This window comes from Castor canadensis, chromosome 15, assembly GCF_047511655.1.
Source record: "Castor canadensis chromosome 15, mCasCan1.hap1v2, whole genome shotgun sequence".
Classification (NCBI taxonomy): Eukaryota; Metazoa; Chordata; class Mammalia; order Rodentia; family Castoridae; genus Castor; species Castor canadensis.
The window spans coordinates 37,311,562-37,327,533 of NC_133400.1; the positions used below are offsets into that span (position 1 = coordinate 37,311,562).

Genomic DNA, 15,972 nt, shown 5'->3' on the forward strand with positions numbered 1-15,972 from the left:
CTATCCAGTATCATCTCTATAAAATTCTCATTGAGTACTTGTAGTATGTCTTCTTTTAAATTATTCTTGTAGGCTTCATTGGGTCCTTTGGCATAGTTTATCTTCATTTTGTTGGAGTCTGGCTCTGAGTTTCTGTTCTCTTCATTCCCCTCTGGTTCCTGTACTAATGTTTTGCTGTGGGGAAACTGGTTTCCTTGTTTTTTCTGTCTTCCTGTCATTGTCCTTGGTGTTGTTACTGTCCCTGTACTGTGTGTAATTAAGTATTTTCTAGCTTGTAATAATAACAATGGTAATATTTAGACTGGAAGAGTGAGCTGAGATGGAAAGCAAGAAGTTAAAGAAAAGGGGAAAACAAATATACAGACAAGAGGGAGAAAGCAGAACAAGGTATCAGACAAGAGAGTTTCAAAGGTATAAACAGGGAGTGTTAGTGTACTAATCGACAGTAAGCTGAACAGACAATAGAGAGACAGAGAGAGGATTGAAAATCAAAGATAAAAAAATAAAAAATAAGTATATGAAAGTAATATCTATTTATAAAAATGAATTAAAATAAAATGGAAAATAGAGAATTAAAAAAAACAAAAAAAAAACCAAAAAACTTCCAAGTTTATATGCAATGCAATTTCAGTCTTAATAATTTGGATGTCCGTCTCAATCTCCAGTCCTGGAGTTGGTGCCTCAGATGTTGTTCTGTAGTTGTCTCATCAAAGGGGATTCATAAAGTAGAACAAAACTACACTCACACACACACAGAAGAAAAAAAAAAAGCCCCACCAAGTGTCCCCAGTTCAAATGCAATAGTTTCAGTAAGTTTTTCGGCTTGCAGGTGTAATTCGGTTGTTCTCTCATCAAAGGTAGGGAGAAAAAGAAAAAAAAGCGTCTGGAGGCAGTTCTGAGAGTGGTATCTGCAACTGTGGCTTGCCTGCCTGCTGCTCTCAGCCTGTAGCTGGCAGCGTTATTTATGCAGATCTCTGGGGTGAACTTAGCACTCACCTGGTCCCACAGGCTTTGTTTGCTCAGAGTTCTCCTGTGCGGGGGAGGGGGGCCTCTGCTACAGGCTTTTCCCTTTCCAAGCACTGGGAAAGGCGACACTGCCCCGCATTGTCAGGCCTGCGTGTTTATTTACAGTTCACGTGGGAAGTGGGTCTTCCCTCCTCTCACAAGCGTCCCCGCTCCTGGTTGCTGGCGCGCCCCGCTCCCGCCAGAGCCTCTCCGGCCCGCCCTGCTCGTTTATTTACAGTCCCGGGAAGGATTCCCTTCCCCCAATCTTCAGCGCTCAGGGCGCCCCACCCTCTTTCCAGCGTGTCTTAACTGTTCTTATTGCTTAGTACTCAGTTTCTCTTTTTTTCCCGGGTGGAGGTCAGTCTGTCCAGGGGGCTATGCTGCTCTGGCCCAGGCTTGTCTGTGGGGGAACCGCGGTACCGCGAAGCTCACCTGGTCCGCGTCTTCCCAAGCCGTCTGGGCGCCGGCCACTGGCGGCCCGGGGGCCTCCTCGGTTCTCCGTTTAACGTGGAGTGGAGATTCTCTGCGCCGGCTGGAGATGTGGAGGAGTGAAAGTTATGCCTTTTCTCGGTGATTATGCCTGCAAAGTGTGTCTCCAGTGTCTCTCCAAGATTTCACTATAGGAGGGTCGCTTTCTGCTTCCTACCTCTAGCCGCCATCTTGGAATCTCCCCAATTTATACCTTATAGCTACATAGCATGTGAAGTGAAAGACTAATGCAGGAATATGCACAGCAATTCACAGGCTGCCAGCTGATCAGACTGTGCCCAAACATGGCAGGTACCTGCTATAACAAGTCAGGTTGTCTCTGTGCCTTCCTTTCATTCTTGAGCAGAGCTCCTGAACCACCTCTGGTTCTGAGGGCTGCCCAACTCATGAGTCCTTCTCTACTCCATTAAATTTAATTAATGTTCAGTTTTTCATTTTCTCACCTCAAATTCACTCTTAAATTGCCACAGTGAAGTTTCAGCCAACTTCACTCTCTAAAGCTTACATTCTATCCACTGTGAGTTCTAATTGACAAGCCCAGTGAAAACCTTACAGTCTTTGTCACCAGATTCTTGCCTACATTTGGCTATTGGTGACTTTCTCTTGACACTCTGGAGGTTCTCTTTGTCCTATACAAATGTTCCTTGACTATCTCTTCTGAGGATTCTTCTTTGCCACAGCTCCTGTACTATTTCTAGGACTCCATTCTCAGCCCTTTGTTCTCATTCTGCATGGTCTTTATCTATTTTGACCTCATTCTTGTATTCTGTATAACTGCCTAGTGGACTTTTCCCCTGGTTATTATAGCCTGGGAACCCTAGAAAGTATCTTCTCTTCCCCTAAACCTGTTCTTAGTGTACTGTTTACGTGGGATCATCAACATCATTCAAACCAGAAATATGGAAGCCATCTTTCCTTTCTATATCTTTTTATTTTATTTCATCATTTTTACATTTACTCACATGTGTTTGGGCAGCCCCCCATCCCCCGCTTCCAGGCAGAACCTGTTCTGCCCTCTTGTTCTCCAACTTTATTGAACACATTTAAGTTTTAGGTTTCCTTCCCTTTCTCTATATCTCCCGTGCACATTCTCCCTTTAGTGTGTGATCCATGTCCAATAATATTACTGCACTTGTTTTGGGTCTATAATACACATATGAGGGAGAACATGCGATTTTTGGCCTTCTTAGCCTGACTAACTTCACATTAAGATGATGTTCTCCAGTTCCAGCATCTGTATCTCTTAGCATTTCCTCTCCTGTCTTGTTCCTCTTCTCCAGCTCATCACTGCATCATGCCATGTGGCCAGCTAAATAAGGACTTGTATAATTTCCCAACTGGTATTTGTTCTTCCTACCTATATACTGTATAAATTGTGGTATTTTCACACACTGCAAGACTATTTGTGGTAGAGCATTTGTCTAGCATGTGCAAGGCCGTGGGTTCAATCCCCACTGCTGCCAAAAATTTTTTTTTAATTTAAAAACCTGAATATCCTGTTTATTACATTACCCAACTGACAAAATGACCATTATGTTTCATCTTATATAATAAAAATAAGTATCATGCCTGGAAAGAAAATATTACATTGACCACCAAATTAGCTAACATAAAGAGGAACATCTTTGAATAAAAACAAGTGAAAGTATGACAGAATCTTCTGTGACAGCTCATCTGATAGGAGCTAACCTGTAAGCTCAGTCCCATTACATGTCCCTCCTCATGTGTCCTTGCTCTACAAAAGGTGCTTCTTTTCTTCTTTCCATTCATAAAATATTTACTGTCTGTCCACCGAATCTCATCCTACATATTTTCTGGGGAATAAATATATTGTTTTTGCCCAGAACCTAAGTGAACCTTTTTCTGAATATCAGGTTAACCACCTTATCTGAAAAATTTTAATTGTCAGTAGTCTATATTACAAAACACTTCAATTTTTTTTTTTAGTCTTACAAAGTACAGTTTTATATTAAGTTAGCTGAACATTCTGCTAACCAATAACAAGCAGCTTGGGCTTCTGAGCAGTAATTAAAAAAAATGTTTTATTTTTAGAGGATTCCTAATGGACTTGTTTATGTTTCTTTAATTTTTCTGTGTTTTTTTTGTTTGTTTGTTTTTTGGTTTTTTGGTGGTCCTAGGGTTTGAACTCAGGGCCTCATGCTTGGTTGGCAGGCACTCTTACTACTTGAGCTACTCCTAGCCCCTTTGTTTCTTCTTAATTTTTCTTCTGCATTCAGAACTCCCTAGAAAGGCAGACATATCCCAAAATTGAAGTTCTTTTTTTTTTTTTTCACTATGTAACCCTAGGCTAATAATGAAATTGGGGAATTAAGAGGAATAGAATTAAGAAAGAAGAGCAGATCTCACCAAAGGTAGAAATGATTGAAATGGACACACAGCTCAAGAGCAGCCAGGGAGAAAATCAAGTTAAATGATCCATCAGCTTCCTTTCTTAATGAGAAATAAGACAGATGCACACAGCACATTAAGAACCTAGAATAACCCACATTTTGTCAAGTGTAGTGGATTGAGAAACAACAGCAATTGTATGACCTTTGAAGAGAAATTAAAGCTAGTCCCAAAAGTTTGCAAACTAGATATATAAATGTTAACATACTCAGAGAATTGGCATTGATATGTGTGTTTTACACATAAGCATTTGCCATGGCTTTTTAGGGGTTGAAATTTTCTACAGTTGCTTCTTTTTTTTAATTTATTGAGATAATAATTCATACACAGTACAATTCACCCTTTACCATATACAATTCAGTATCTTTTAGCATATTCACACAGTTGTTCATCCAACATCACAATCAATTTTAGAACATTTTTACTGTGCTATAAAAAGCCCCACTCATCTTAGCCCATCACTTTCCAATCCCCCATTACTTCTTCCACCCCCACTAGCCCTAGGAAACCATTAATCTACTTTCTGTCTCTATAGTTTTACCAACCTAGACATTTCAGTTAAATGCAGTCATACAATATTTTGTACTTTATGCCTGGTTTCCTTACCTTAGTGTAGTGTTTTCATAGTTTTCCCATGTGGTTTCCTGTAGCACTATTTCACTTTCTGTTGTCCAATAATATTCCATATTTTATTCATTCACCAGTCAATAAATATTTGAATTTTTTCCATTATTTGGATATTATGAGTAATACTGCTATAAACACTCATATTCAAGTTTTGTGTGAACATGTTTACACTTCTCTTCAGATATTTCTAGGATTAAAACATACTTTAAGGATAGAACTCTGTGTCTAACCACTTGAGAAAATACAAAGTTGTGTTCGAAAGCAGCTGCACCATTTTATGTTTCTATCTGCGGTGTACAAGAGTTCTAATTTTCCTACATCTTTCTCAGCGTTATCTTTTCTGTTACTATGCTAGTGGGGTATAACGCATTATCTCATTGTGGTCTTGATTTGCACCACCTTTCTTTGGTGGCTAATAATGTTGACCTTCTTTCATGTATTTATTGACCATTTGTACATCTTCCTTAGGAAACTATTTAGAACCTATGCCTATTTTTTAGATTGGGTTGTCTTTTTCTTAATGAGTTGAGAGAGTCCTTCATGTATTCTAGATACAAGTCTCAATTTTTAATTTTTATTTTATTTATATGTGCATACAATGTTTGGGTCATTTCTCCCCCCTTCCCCCTGCCCCGCTTCCTCTCTTACCTCCCTTACCCCTCGCTACCAGGCAGAAACTATTCTGCCCTTATCTCTAATTTTGTTGAAGAGAGAGTATAAGCAATAATAGGAAGGACCTAGGGTTTTTGCTAGTTGAGATAAGGATAGCTATACAGGGAGTTGACATGCATTGATTTCCTGTACATGTGTGTGACCTTCTAAGTTAATTCTTCTCGAACTAACCTTTTCTCTAGTTCCTGGTCCCCTTCTCCTATTGGCCTCAGTTGCTTTTTAAAGTATCTGTTTTAGTTTCTCTGCATTGAGGGCAATAAATGCTATCTAGTTTTTTGAGTGTCTTACCCATCCTCATACCTTCCTTGTGTGTTCTCGCTTTATTATGTGTAGATACAGGTCTCATGATTTCAAATTTGTTCTCCCATTCTGTGGATTATTTGTTCACTGTCTTATTTTTGACAGATACAGAGAAACATGAAAATTATACAGAAGAATGTAATATTTAGAATATCTTTTCACTTTCTTTTTTTCTTTTGTATTTTTTTGAGACAGTATCCCAGTAGGTAGCCCAGGGAGTACTGAAATCAAAGTTCTCCTGCCTCAGCCTCCCGTGTGCTGGTACAGACAAGCACCATTGTGCCTGGCTTCTTTCCACTTCTTTGTTGGCACTACCTTTTGAACCACAAATGTTTTTTGTTTTGATCACATTGAGTTTATTTTTTCTGCCATTGCTTGTGCTTTGGTGTTTTTATCATGGAGGATATATATTTTAACAGCTTAATTAAGATTTAATTGATATAGAGTAGACGGTCTATCTTTAAAGTGTGTAAGTCGATACATTTTGGCATATATAAAACCTATAAAAATAGCACCCTCATAAAAATAATGAGCATGTCCATCACCCACAAAGTTTCTTCTTAACCCTTTATAATCCACTCTTCCCTTATTCTATAGATAACATTGATCTGCTTTCTGTCACTGTAGATTGAATTTTCCAGTCTTTTACATAAATGGAATCAAACAATAGATGTATGTGCTCATATCTAGGTTCTTTCACTTAGCAAAATAACATTGAGAGTCATTTTTGTTTTTACATGTGACTTTTGTTTACTGCTTACTATAACTAGAGTATTCCCATCTACAAATAAATTTGCTGACTATATCTATGTGCAGGTGAATACTTAGGTTTTTATCAGATCTGCCTATTGCAGAGTCTGCAATGAAAATTCCTATACATGTCATTGTCTGGACTTATGCTTTCATTTGGTTTAGGTAAATAACCACATGGCGTAGCTGGATCTTTTGGAAGGTGTATGTTTAACTTTTTAAAAATAGTTCCAATTGCTCTGTATTTTTACCAAGACTGATATGGTTACTCTTTTTGTTCTGTTTGCAGTATATTTCTTTGTAATTAAAACATTTTAACTGCTCTAATTACTGTTGAATATCTTTTCATATATTTATTTGCATTTCACATATCTTCTGGGTTGTTTATTGTTTTGTTTTGTGTTGACTATACTGGGTTTTGAACTCAGGGTCTCACCCTTGCTGTGTAGGCACTCTATCACTTGAGCCACACCACCAGCCCTTTCTTTATATTATTTTTGAGATAGGGTCTCAAGAACTATTTGTCCCGGCTGACCTTGAACTACACTTCTCCTGATCTCTCACTTCTGCTGTAGCTAGGATTACAAGTGTGAGCCACCAGGACCCAGATCACATATTTTCTTTAGTGAAGTGTCTGTTCAGATCTCTGCTCATATTTTAATTAGGATTTTTTAAATTATTGAGTGTTAAAAGTCTTTATACATTTAGAATACGGGCCTTTCATTATTAGTTATGTTGTTTGCAAATATATTCTCATTCTGTATTTGTTTTCATTCTCTGAACAATGTCTTTCAATGGACAAAAACACTTTATTTTGAGAATGACCAATATTATTTTCCTTTTATACATTGTGCTTTTAATGTCATTACTAAGAAATTTTAATCTCATACAAATATTTCCTACTATATTTTTCCTAGATATTGTGTAGTTCTGAATTAATGGTATATGATACAAGGTATGGATCCAGGTTTATTGTTTTTATAAATTATTCCAGGACCACTTATTGAAGACTTCCTTTTGCTGCTTAATTACTTTTGATCATTGATGAAAATCAATTGTTATTATCCCTGTGGATGTGTTTCTTCATTCTAGTCTGTTCCAGTGATACTCATTGTCCACCTTTGCCAGGAGTATCACACTGTTTTGATTGCTTTTGTTTAAAATGAGTAGTGACTGCAGATAGCAGTCCAACTTTTCTCTTTTTTCTAGCATTATTTTGCCTACTCTAGATTCTTTGCATTTTCTATAAATTTTAGGATCCATTTGACAATTTCTGCAAAAAAGAAAGAAAAAGGTGCTGATATTTTAATTGATATTGCATTGAATCTGTGAATCAGTTTGGGAATAGTTTACATCTTAATAATATTGAGTCCTCTGGCTATGAACATGGTGCATATGTATCTTTTTAATTTCATTTTCTTGCTGTGCTGGGCTTCAAAACCATGGCCTTACACATGCTAGGCAAGCACTTTACCACTGAGCCATATTCCCAGCTCTTTTATTTTAGATCATTTATTTTCACAGCAGGATGTTACAGGTTTCAACATAAAGGTTTTATGCATCTTTTATCAGATTTCTACCTAAGTATTTCTTATTTGGGATGCATTATCACTGGTATTTTTATTTCAGGCTCTGATTGCTCTTTGCTAATATGTAGAAGTAATGTATTTCCCACCCAGCTAAACTTATTAGTTCTAGTGATCTTTTTGTAGGTTTCATGGAATTTTCTAAATAGGTTTTCATGTTATTTACAAGTAAAGACCGTTTTTCTTCTTCCTCTCTTGTGTGGCTGCATGACATTTGTTTTGTTTTCCCTTTTACAATTCCTAGAACACGTGTTACACTGTTGAATGGAAGTGGTGAAAGCAGATATCCTTGTAGTATAGGGACAGGGCTCTTAGGAAGGAAGGATTCAGTTTCCTGCCATTAGGATGATGTTCACTGTAGGTTTTCTGAAGATGCCCTTTAAAATGTTGAGAAACTTCCTTATATTCTGTCTGCTAAGAGTTTGGATTAGAAATGGATGGTGGTATTTGTCAGGTGCTTCCTTTATTAAGATGATCTTGTGGTTTTCCTTTTTTATAGTTTGTTAAATTAGTGAGTCCAATAAATTTTTTTTACAGATGTTAGAGCAACTTTACCTTTCCACCTTGGTCATGATGTTTATCTTTTGCACACCTGCAGCCTTCACTTCACAAGGTACTATTTTCACTGATACATGTCAGTTATGAGAACTATATCCTCTCTCTGCTCAGATCTCTGATATTCAAAGGCAGAGGCATGGTTCCAAAATGCTAACGTATCAGGAAATACAGTCCTGTGCAAAAGCAAGATCTGACTGTACTGCTAAATTTTATTTACTAGAATTTTATCTTAAAATTTCATATATATATTCTTGAAGGATATTAAGCTATAATTTTCTTGATTTTGGTGTGTAATGGTAGCTTTATCGAATGCGTTGAGAAGTATGTCTTCCTCATCTATTTTCTGAACTTTGTGTAGAACTGGTATTATTTTTTTTCTAAATATTTGGTACTCTGTGACTTTAAAAAATTCATCCATTTCATCTAATTTATTGATTGCATTGGCACAAAGTTTTTCAAAGCATTCCCTTTTAATATCACTAAAATCTATACTGATGTCAGCTCTCATCCTAATTCTATATCTTCTCTCTCTTTTTAATTTTTTTACATGGACATTCTGCCTGAAAACATCTTTGCAATGTGTGTGTGTGTGTGTGTGTGTGTGTGTGTGTGTGTGTGTGTGTGTGTGTTTGTGTACACATATTTTGTTTCCAGTGATTTTCTTTTGTACTGTTTTCTGCTTTATTCATTCCCTCTGTTATTTGCTTTTTTCTGCTTACTTCATGTTTCTTTTGCTTTTCTAAAGGAAGAAACTGAAGTCATCAGTACTCATACTTTGTATGACTTGAGTTCTTATGTTTTAATAGTACAACCAGTCCAGCCTTCTTTTAATTTGCTTAGTCTGGTATGTTTTTTTTTAAATATGTACGTATGTAATAGCTTTATTGGGAGATGACCAGCATACTATATAATTCACCCATTTAAAGTATATAATTCAGTGATTATTAGATATCAGTTACATAGCCATCCTATAAGTTTAGAACATTTTCATAGTCTCAAAACAAAACCAGTACCCATTGAATCACACCCCACTGCCTCATACTCCCCTGAGCCCTAAGCAACTTTTCATCAGATTTGCCTGTTCAGGACATTTCATATAAATGGAAATCATACAACTTGTGGTCCTTCCTCTTTAATTTAGTATGTTTTGAAGGTTTATCCTTCTATCTATCATAATGTATTCATTTTTTTTTGAGACAGGGTCTCACTGTGTAGCCCAAGCTGGCCCTAAACTCACTATGTAGATTAGGTGGCCTTAAACTTGAGATCCTCCTGCTTCAGCCTCCTGAGTGCTGGGATTAGGTGTGTGCCACCACACTAGGCATAATATATTCCTTTTAATAGTCAAATAAAATTATATTTTATAGCTATATCAAATTTTGTTTATTCATTCATCAGTTAATGGAAATTTGAGTAGTTTCTACCTTTTGTTCTTGTAGGAACATTCGTCCATACAAATTTTGGCATGGATAAATGTTTTATTACTCTTGGATTGTCCTAGAAACAGGATCCTGGATCAAATAACAATTCTGTGTTTAACCTTTTGAGTAACTGCCAAACTCTTTACCAAAGTTGTTGTAGCATTTTATAAGCCTCCCAGCAATGTATGTCAGTCCCAGTTTCTCTATATTCTTTCCATCATTACCTGTTATCTTTTTTCCTTTGGGTTTGCTTGCTTGCTTGCAAGTTTGCTTATTTGTTTGTCAGTGTCTTTTAAGAGACAAGGTTTCACTGTGTTGACCAGTCTGACCCCTAAATCTGAACTCCTGCTTGAGGCTCTGAGTACCTGGGACTACTGGTGCATGCCCAGCTGCAGGCTAGCTTTGTCTTGTCTTATTATAGCCGTCCTATTGTGGTCAGGTGAAAACTCAGTGGATTTTGATTTGGACTTCCCTAATTGCTGAATTGTTGAACATCTTTTGATGTACATATTAGCCATTTTTATTTCTGCCTTAGAGAAATGTCTATTCAGATCCTTAGTCCATTCTTAAAATTGGGTTGTCTTTTTATTGAGTTGTGAGAGCATTTGTGTATTCTTAATATAAGTCATTTATCAGAGATATGATTTGCAAAATAATATGATTTGCATTTTTACATTCTATGGGTTATTGTTTTGCTTTCTTCATGGCTGGTTTGTCTTATCACTTCTACTTGTAAGCCTATTTATTTCTTTATATTTAAGGTTGATTTCTTATACGTGATCTATATTTGAGTCATAGTCTTTATTCCAATCTGACAATCTGCCTTTCCATTTGTATTTAAACTCTTTATATTTCATACCAATATTGCTGTGGTTAGACTTAAGTCTGCCATTTTTCATTTTGGTTGTTATGGGGGTTTTCTGGGGTTTTTGTTTGTTTATTTGTTTGTCTTTTTTCCCTCTGCTTTCACTTGAATTGGCATAATATTTTTTTGGTTCCATTTTATCCTTTTGCTCACTTATTTACTATAAGTCTCATTATAGTAAATACTTTAGGATTTAATGCAGACATATTCAAATGCTTTTATACCATTTCACCTATGGCTTCCAAACCTTAAAACACTGCATTTATTTCTTTTCTCTTTTTCTGCCCTTACTGCTATTTTTTCCACTCATTTTACATTTGCTTATGTTGTCAGTGCCATACTATGTTTGGTTTTATTTGTTCAAAGTCAGTTCTTTTTTAAAGACATTTAAACAAGAAAAACATACTATATAGCTACATTTTTCACATTTTGTGGAACAGTGTTCTCTTTCCTTTGTGTAGATTTCATCTAGTATCATTTCATTTAGTATCATTTTCGATCTGCCTATAGACTTCCTTTAACATTTGTTACAAATGTCACAAAGTATTAAGGCCAGGCACAGTGGTCACCCCTGTAATCCCAGTTACTTGGGAGTCAGAAATTGGTCCCTGAGGCCAACCCAGGCAAACAGTTAAGGAGGCCCCATTTCAACAAACAGGCCAGGCAGTGATGTCTCACATTTGTGATTCCTGACTACTAGAAGGCATAGGCAGGATGATTGCTGTCCAAGGCCACCACTGGGCAAAAACATGAGACCCTATCTAGAAAAATAACTGAAGTAAAAAAGGACTGGGGGTGTGGCTCAAGAGGTATAGCATTTACAAGGCCCACAGTTCAAAACCCCAGTGCTTCCAAAAAAAAAAAAAGAAAAATGGTGACATAAGTGACTACATAAATATTATATACCTTTTAGTGAAAGACACTGTCAACAAAATATTATAAAATAAATGGTTTGGAAGAAATGATAATAGAAACACAGATACCAAATGTGTGTTGGTCTCTGTACCAGACACTACACTAAACACCTTGTCATTCATCTCATTTAATACTTATAACAGTCATTTGAGATATGCTATTTCCATTTTACAAATAAGTACATAGAGTAACAGGGAAAGTGTCCCAAACAATCAGAGATCTAAAAATTCAATATGAAAAAAAAATTTAGATGGCATTTCACAGAAGTATGAATAGTTCATAAACATAATAAAAGACTCACCTGCTTATAATCAAAAGGATTTTAATCTATTCAACTGATAAGAATAGGAAGCAATGCTGATAATAATTGGAAAAATATGAAAGACACAATCACATACTATTGGAAGTATAAATTGCTACAGTTGTAAATGATCATTTTGCTTCACCTATTGACTTTAGAAATATATATATTCTTTGGCCAGATGTCTGTCATCTGGCAATCCTTGTACAAATTCCCAAGACATGTATATGTCTTGTATATGTATATGTCTGCATGTGTGTTTTTTTTTAATGGAGAACAGTTGGCAACAACCTAACCATGAATTTTCAAATGGTAAAACAAATGATACCTCAGCCATCATGATAGCTTAGACTTACACCAAGACTAAGGAAATAGGAATTTGCTACTGGTGAGAGGTACAAGATGATGCAACCTCTCTGGAGAGAATTTTCAAAATAGGTTCTTCAGTCAGACAGTATCTCTTTTTTCTATGAATATGCTAAATTAGTGGAAACAAAAAAGTTACAGAAAACTATGTATAGAAGAACCAAATGGGGTTAGATGTTTTCATTTTATAAATAAATGGATAATGACTAGTCTAGGAATTCAGTAATGGAATACAGAGTCAATGACTATGGAATAAGAAGGAAGGAAGGAATGATTCAGAAACTCCATATAAAAAGGAGAGAGGCCAGAAACTGACGAGCCTCAAAGAATCAGAGGATTTTTGCCAACGGTTGCAAAAAAATAACCAACAACTTAAGTCTTTTTACCACACAGTATGATCATCAGTTTGGTGTGGAGATTTTTACATGTGATTTAACTCTATACCACTTACCATCTCCTTTGATTCTAGAAAATTCAGCACAAGTGCTGCTGCACACCACTGATGTGTTATATTAACTCAATGCCTTTTGTTTGTCATACAGCAACCAACAGGCCTTCTTACTGGAGAATGTCCCTTGTAATAATGCGAGCTGTGAGGAAGTGCATCGGATGTTTAGAGTTTACTGGGAGCTGACGGACCTAAACCTAATCAAAGATGCCATGGTTGCCACCTTTTTTGACATTTACGAAGATGTGAGTTCAGAACATCCTCTGTGTGTGAAGTTTAATTGCAGTCTCCCTGTAGATGACATAATGAAAGTAAAGAAAGTATTAAAGAAAGGTCCTTTTGATGTTAAATTAGAGAGTGAGCAGATTTATTGACACCATTGGCTGATGACTACAGTGAAACATGAAAGTGCCTTATCTCAATTTGTACTTATTTGGATTAAACCACCAAAGAATTATGTCTTGAGACTGGCAGAGCTGCATGATGAGGAATGGACAAAGGCAGCCAGCAAATAATAGATTCTTGAACCTGCACAAGGTGGCAGAAAAATGTGTTCTTCCTTGTGAACTACAAGTAGCATCTATTGCTACACATTCCTGTGATTCTGTCTTTGGTGCCAGGTGACCTGGTGAGAGGCTTTCCAGGGTCCTGGTTTCACACTTTCTAAAGTATATACCTAAGTGTTTTATGTTTGTTGGAAATACTGTTGTGTTTTTAAGTTTGGTTTTTCATATGTTTGTTTTTGTTATATGGAAATGAAATTGATTTTTGTTCTTATATACTGTAACTTTACTCACTAAAAGTAATTGCATAAAAGTAATTGACAGAACTACCACAAGGGAGAAAAATCAAGAGAATTGAGTTCAAATCAATTTTTAATTTCTATCGATCAAAAACACCACAAAACTTTTAAATCTGCTAAGTAAATTTGTTACAGATGAGTCAAATAGTTAATATCTTTAATACAAAAAAGGTTCAAACAAACTGGTATGTCACCAAAAACTCTCTTGAAAAATTCATTATATTCAATTTATAGGAAAAACCCTGTATATAAAAATATGATAAATGACCAGCCTTATGAGAAGAGCCAGAAGAGTGTCAGTTTAAATGAACATGTATTTTTTTTCTTCAAATTACCATAACTTTACCCTTTTTTAGGGGAAAAAAGATAACATTTTGTCATTGCAAGAGGAGATTAAAAGGTGTCCTCTCTGGTGGTTGGAGAGGATCTAACGGTCCCTGTCATAGGCCTCTAAAAATTCATGCAAATATGCCCAGAAGGAAATATAACCAAATGCTACTAATTATCTCCAAAGACTAAAATTCAGTATTTCCCATTTTGCTTATGTTTAGCTATTTCAAAGTTGTGTGCGTGCATATATTTTTATAATTTTATAATATTTTATAATATTTATAATATTAATTTTATTATTAATATTATTAATATTTATTAAGAAAGGGAAGAAACTGGAAGGGACTGGGGTCCAAATACCCCTTTAAGAGCATGACCCCATGACATAACTTGCTTCCAGTAGGCCCCATATCCTAGAGGTTCTACCACCTCCTAATTGTGCCACAGGCTAGCAATCAAGCCTTTAACACATGGCCTTTGGAGAACATTTATCCAAACTGTACACAAGCCATACATGTTAATGATCATTGTTTGTAGTTTATCTACAAGTTTATTCTTACCACTCTTTTTATATTTTTTTCCAGGGTATCTTGGACATTGTAATGCTAAGTAAAGGATATGCAAAGAATGATTTTACCATTCATACACTGAAAAATAACTTTGAAGTGGATGCTTATTTTGTTAAAGTCATTGGTGAGTATTTTAAATATTACCATTTAATTTATTTCCCTCCTTCCTCCTGTTTCTCCTGTCTTTGCCTGGTTTTTGGATAAGTATAATACTGGCTTCATAAAATGTGTTAGGCCATTTTCCTTACCTTTCTATTTCATGGTACAGATTAAGGAGAGTTGGTATCAGTTCTTCTTTAGAGGTCTGATAGCATTCAGCAGAGAATTCATCAGGTCATGGACTTTTCTTTTTTGGGAGACTCTTGATTACTGATTCAATTTCATTTTGTGTTATAGATCTATTCAGTTGACTAATGTCCTCTTGGTTTAGTTTTGGATGATCATAAGTATCTAGAAATCTGTCCATTTCTTTAAGATTTTCAAATTTATTTGAATATAGGTTCTCAAAGTAGTCTCTGATGAATCCCTGGACTTCCACGGTATTTGTTATTAGCGCCTCTTTTGCATTCCTGATTTTACTAATTTGGGTTTTTCTCTCCTCATTTTAGTCAGTGAGTCACTGATAAAGTAAGTGAGTTCTGCATTTTCTTTTCACAGGTCTTGAGTTGTTTAACTAGAAGTTCTTCAGTTTTTCTTTTAATTTCATTTCATCTTCAAGTTCTGAGATTCTGTCTTCTGCTTGTTCTATTCTGCTGGATTAGTCTTTCATTTTGTTTTGCATTTCTGTTTTGTTCTTTTTTCTGAGGTTTTCCATATCCTGAGTTACTTCCTCTTTAACATTGCCTATTTTTGCCCTGAGTTCATTTATCTCTTTATTAATTGTGTTCTTTGTTTCACTTTGGTGTTTATACAGTGCTTCTATGGTTTCTTTTATTTGTTCTTATGCTTTCTCAAATTCTCTATTTTTGTTGTCTTGGAATTTCTTGAGTGTCTCCTGTACATTTTGGTTGACCATATCCAGTATCATCTCTATAAAATTCTCATTGATTACTTGCAGGATTTCTTCTTTTAGGTTGTTCTTGTGGGCTTCATTGGGTTCTTTGGCATAGTTTATCTTTGTTTTGTTGGAGTCTGGATCTGAGTGTCTGTTTTCTTCATTTCCCTCTGGTTCCTGTACTAATTTATTACTGGGGGGAAACTGGTTTCCCTCTTTTTTCTGTCTTCCCATCATTGCCCTTACTATTGTTACTGTCCCTGTACTGTGTGTAATTCAGTATTGTCTAGCTTGTAATAATAACAATGGTGATATCTAGAATGGAAAGGTGAGAGGAGAGGGAAAGTAAAGAAGGTAATGAAAAAGAGAAAAACAAACAATTGAAAAAACAAACAAACAATGACAAAAAACCAGTGACAAAGAAGTAAACAGGGAGAGGTAGTTACTAATCAACAGTAAGCTAAACAGGCATTAGAGAGACAGAGAGAGGATTAAAAAAAAAATCCCCAAGTTCAAATGCAATAGTTTCATTCTTAATAATTTTGGTGTTAGCCCCTCAGCCTCC

General features: G+C 35.9%; 1 protein-coding gene across 2 annotated transcripts in view; it reads left to right on the plus strand.

The window, feature by feature from the left end:
• Positions 1-15,972, plus strand: part of Itfg1 (integrin alpha FG-GAP repeat containing 1) — a 247,457-nt gene that overhangs the window by 168,668 nt on the left and 62,817 nt on the right. For both annotated transcript variants that reach the window (XM_074056051.1, XM_074056050.1), the window contains exons 11-12: positions 12,807-12,957; positions 14,429-14,537. In XM_074056051.1, the coding sequence (XP_073912152.1) occupies positions 12,807-12,957; positions 14,429-14,537 (260 nt within the window). The remainder of the gene's footprint in view (positions 1-12,806; positions 12,958-14,428; positions 14,538-15,972) is intronic.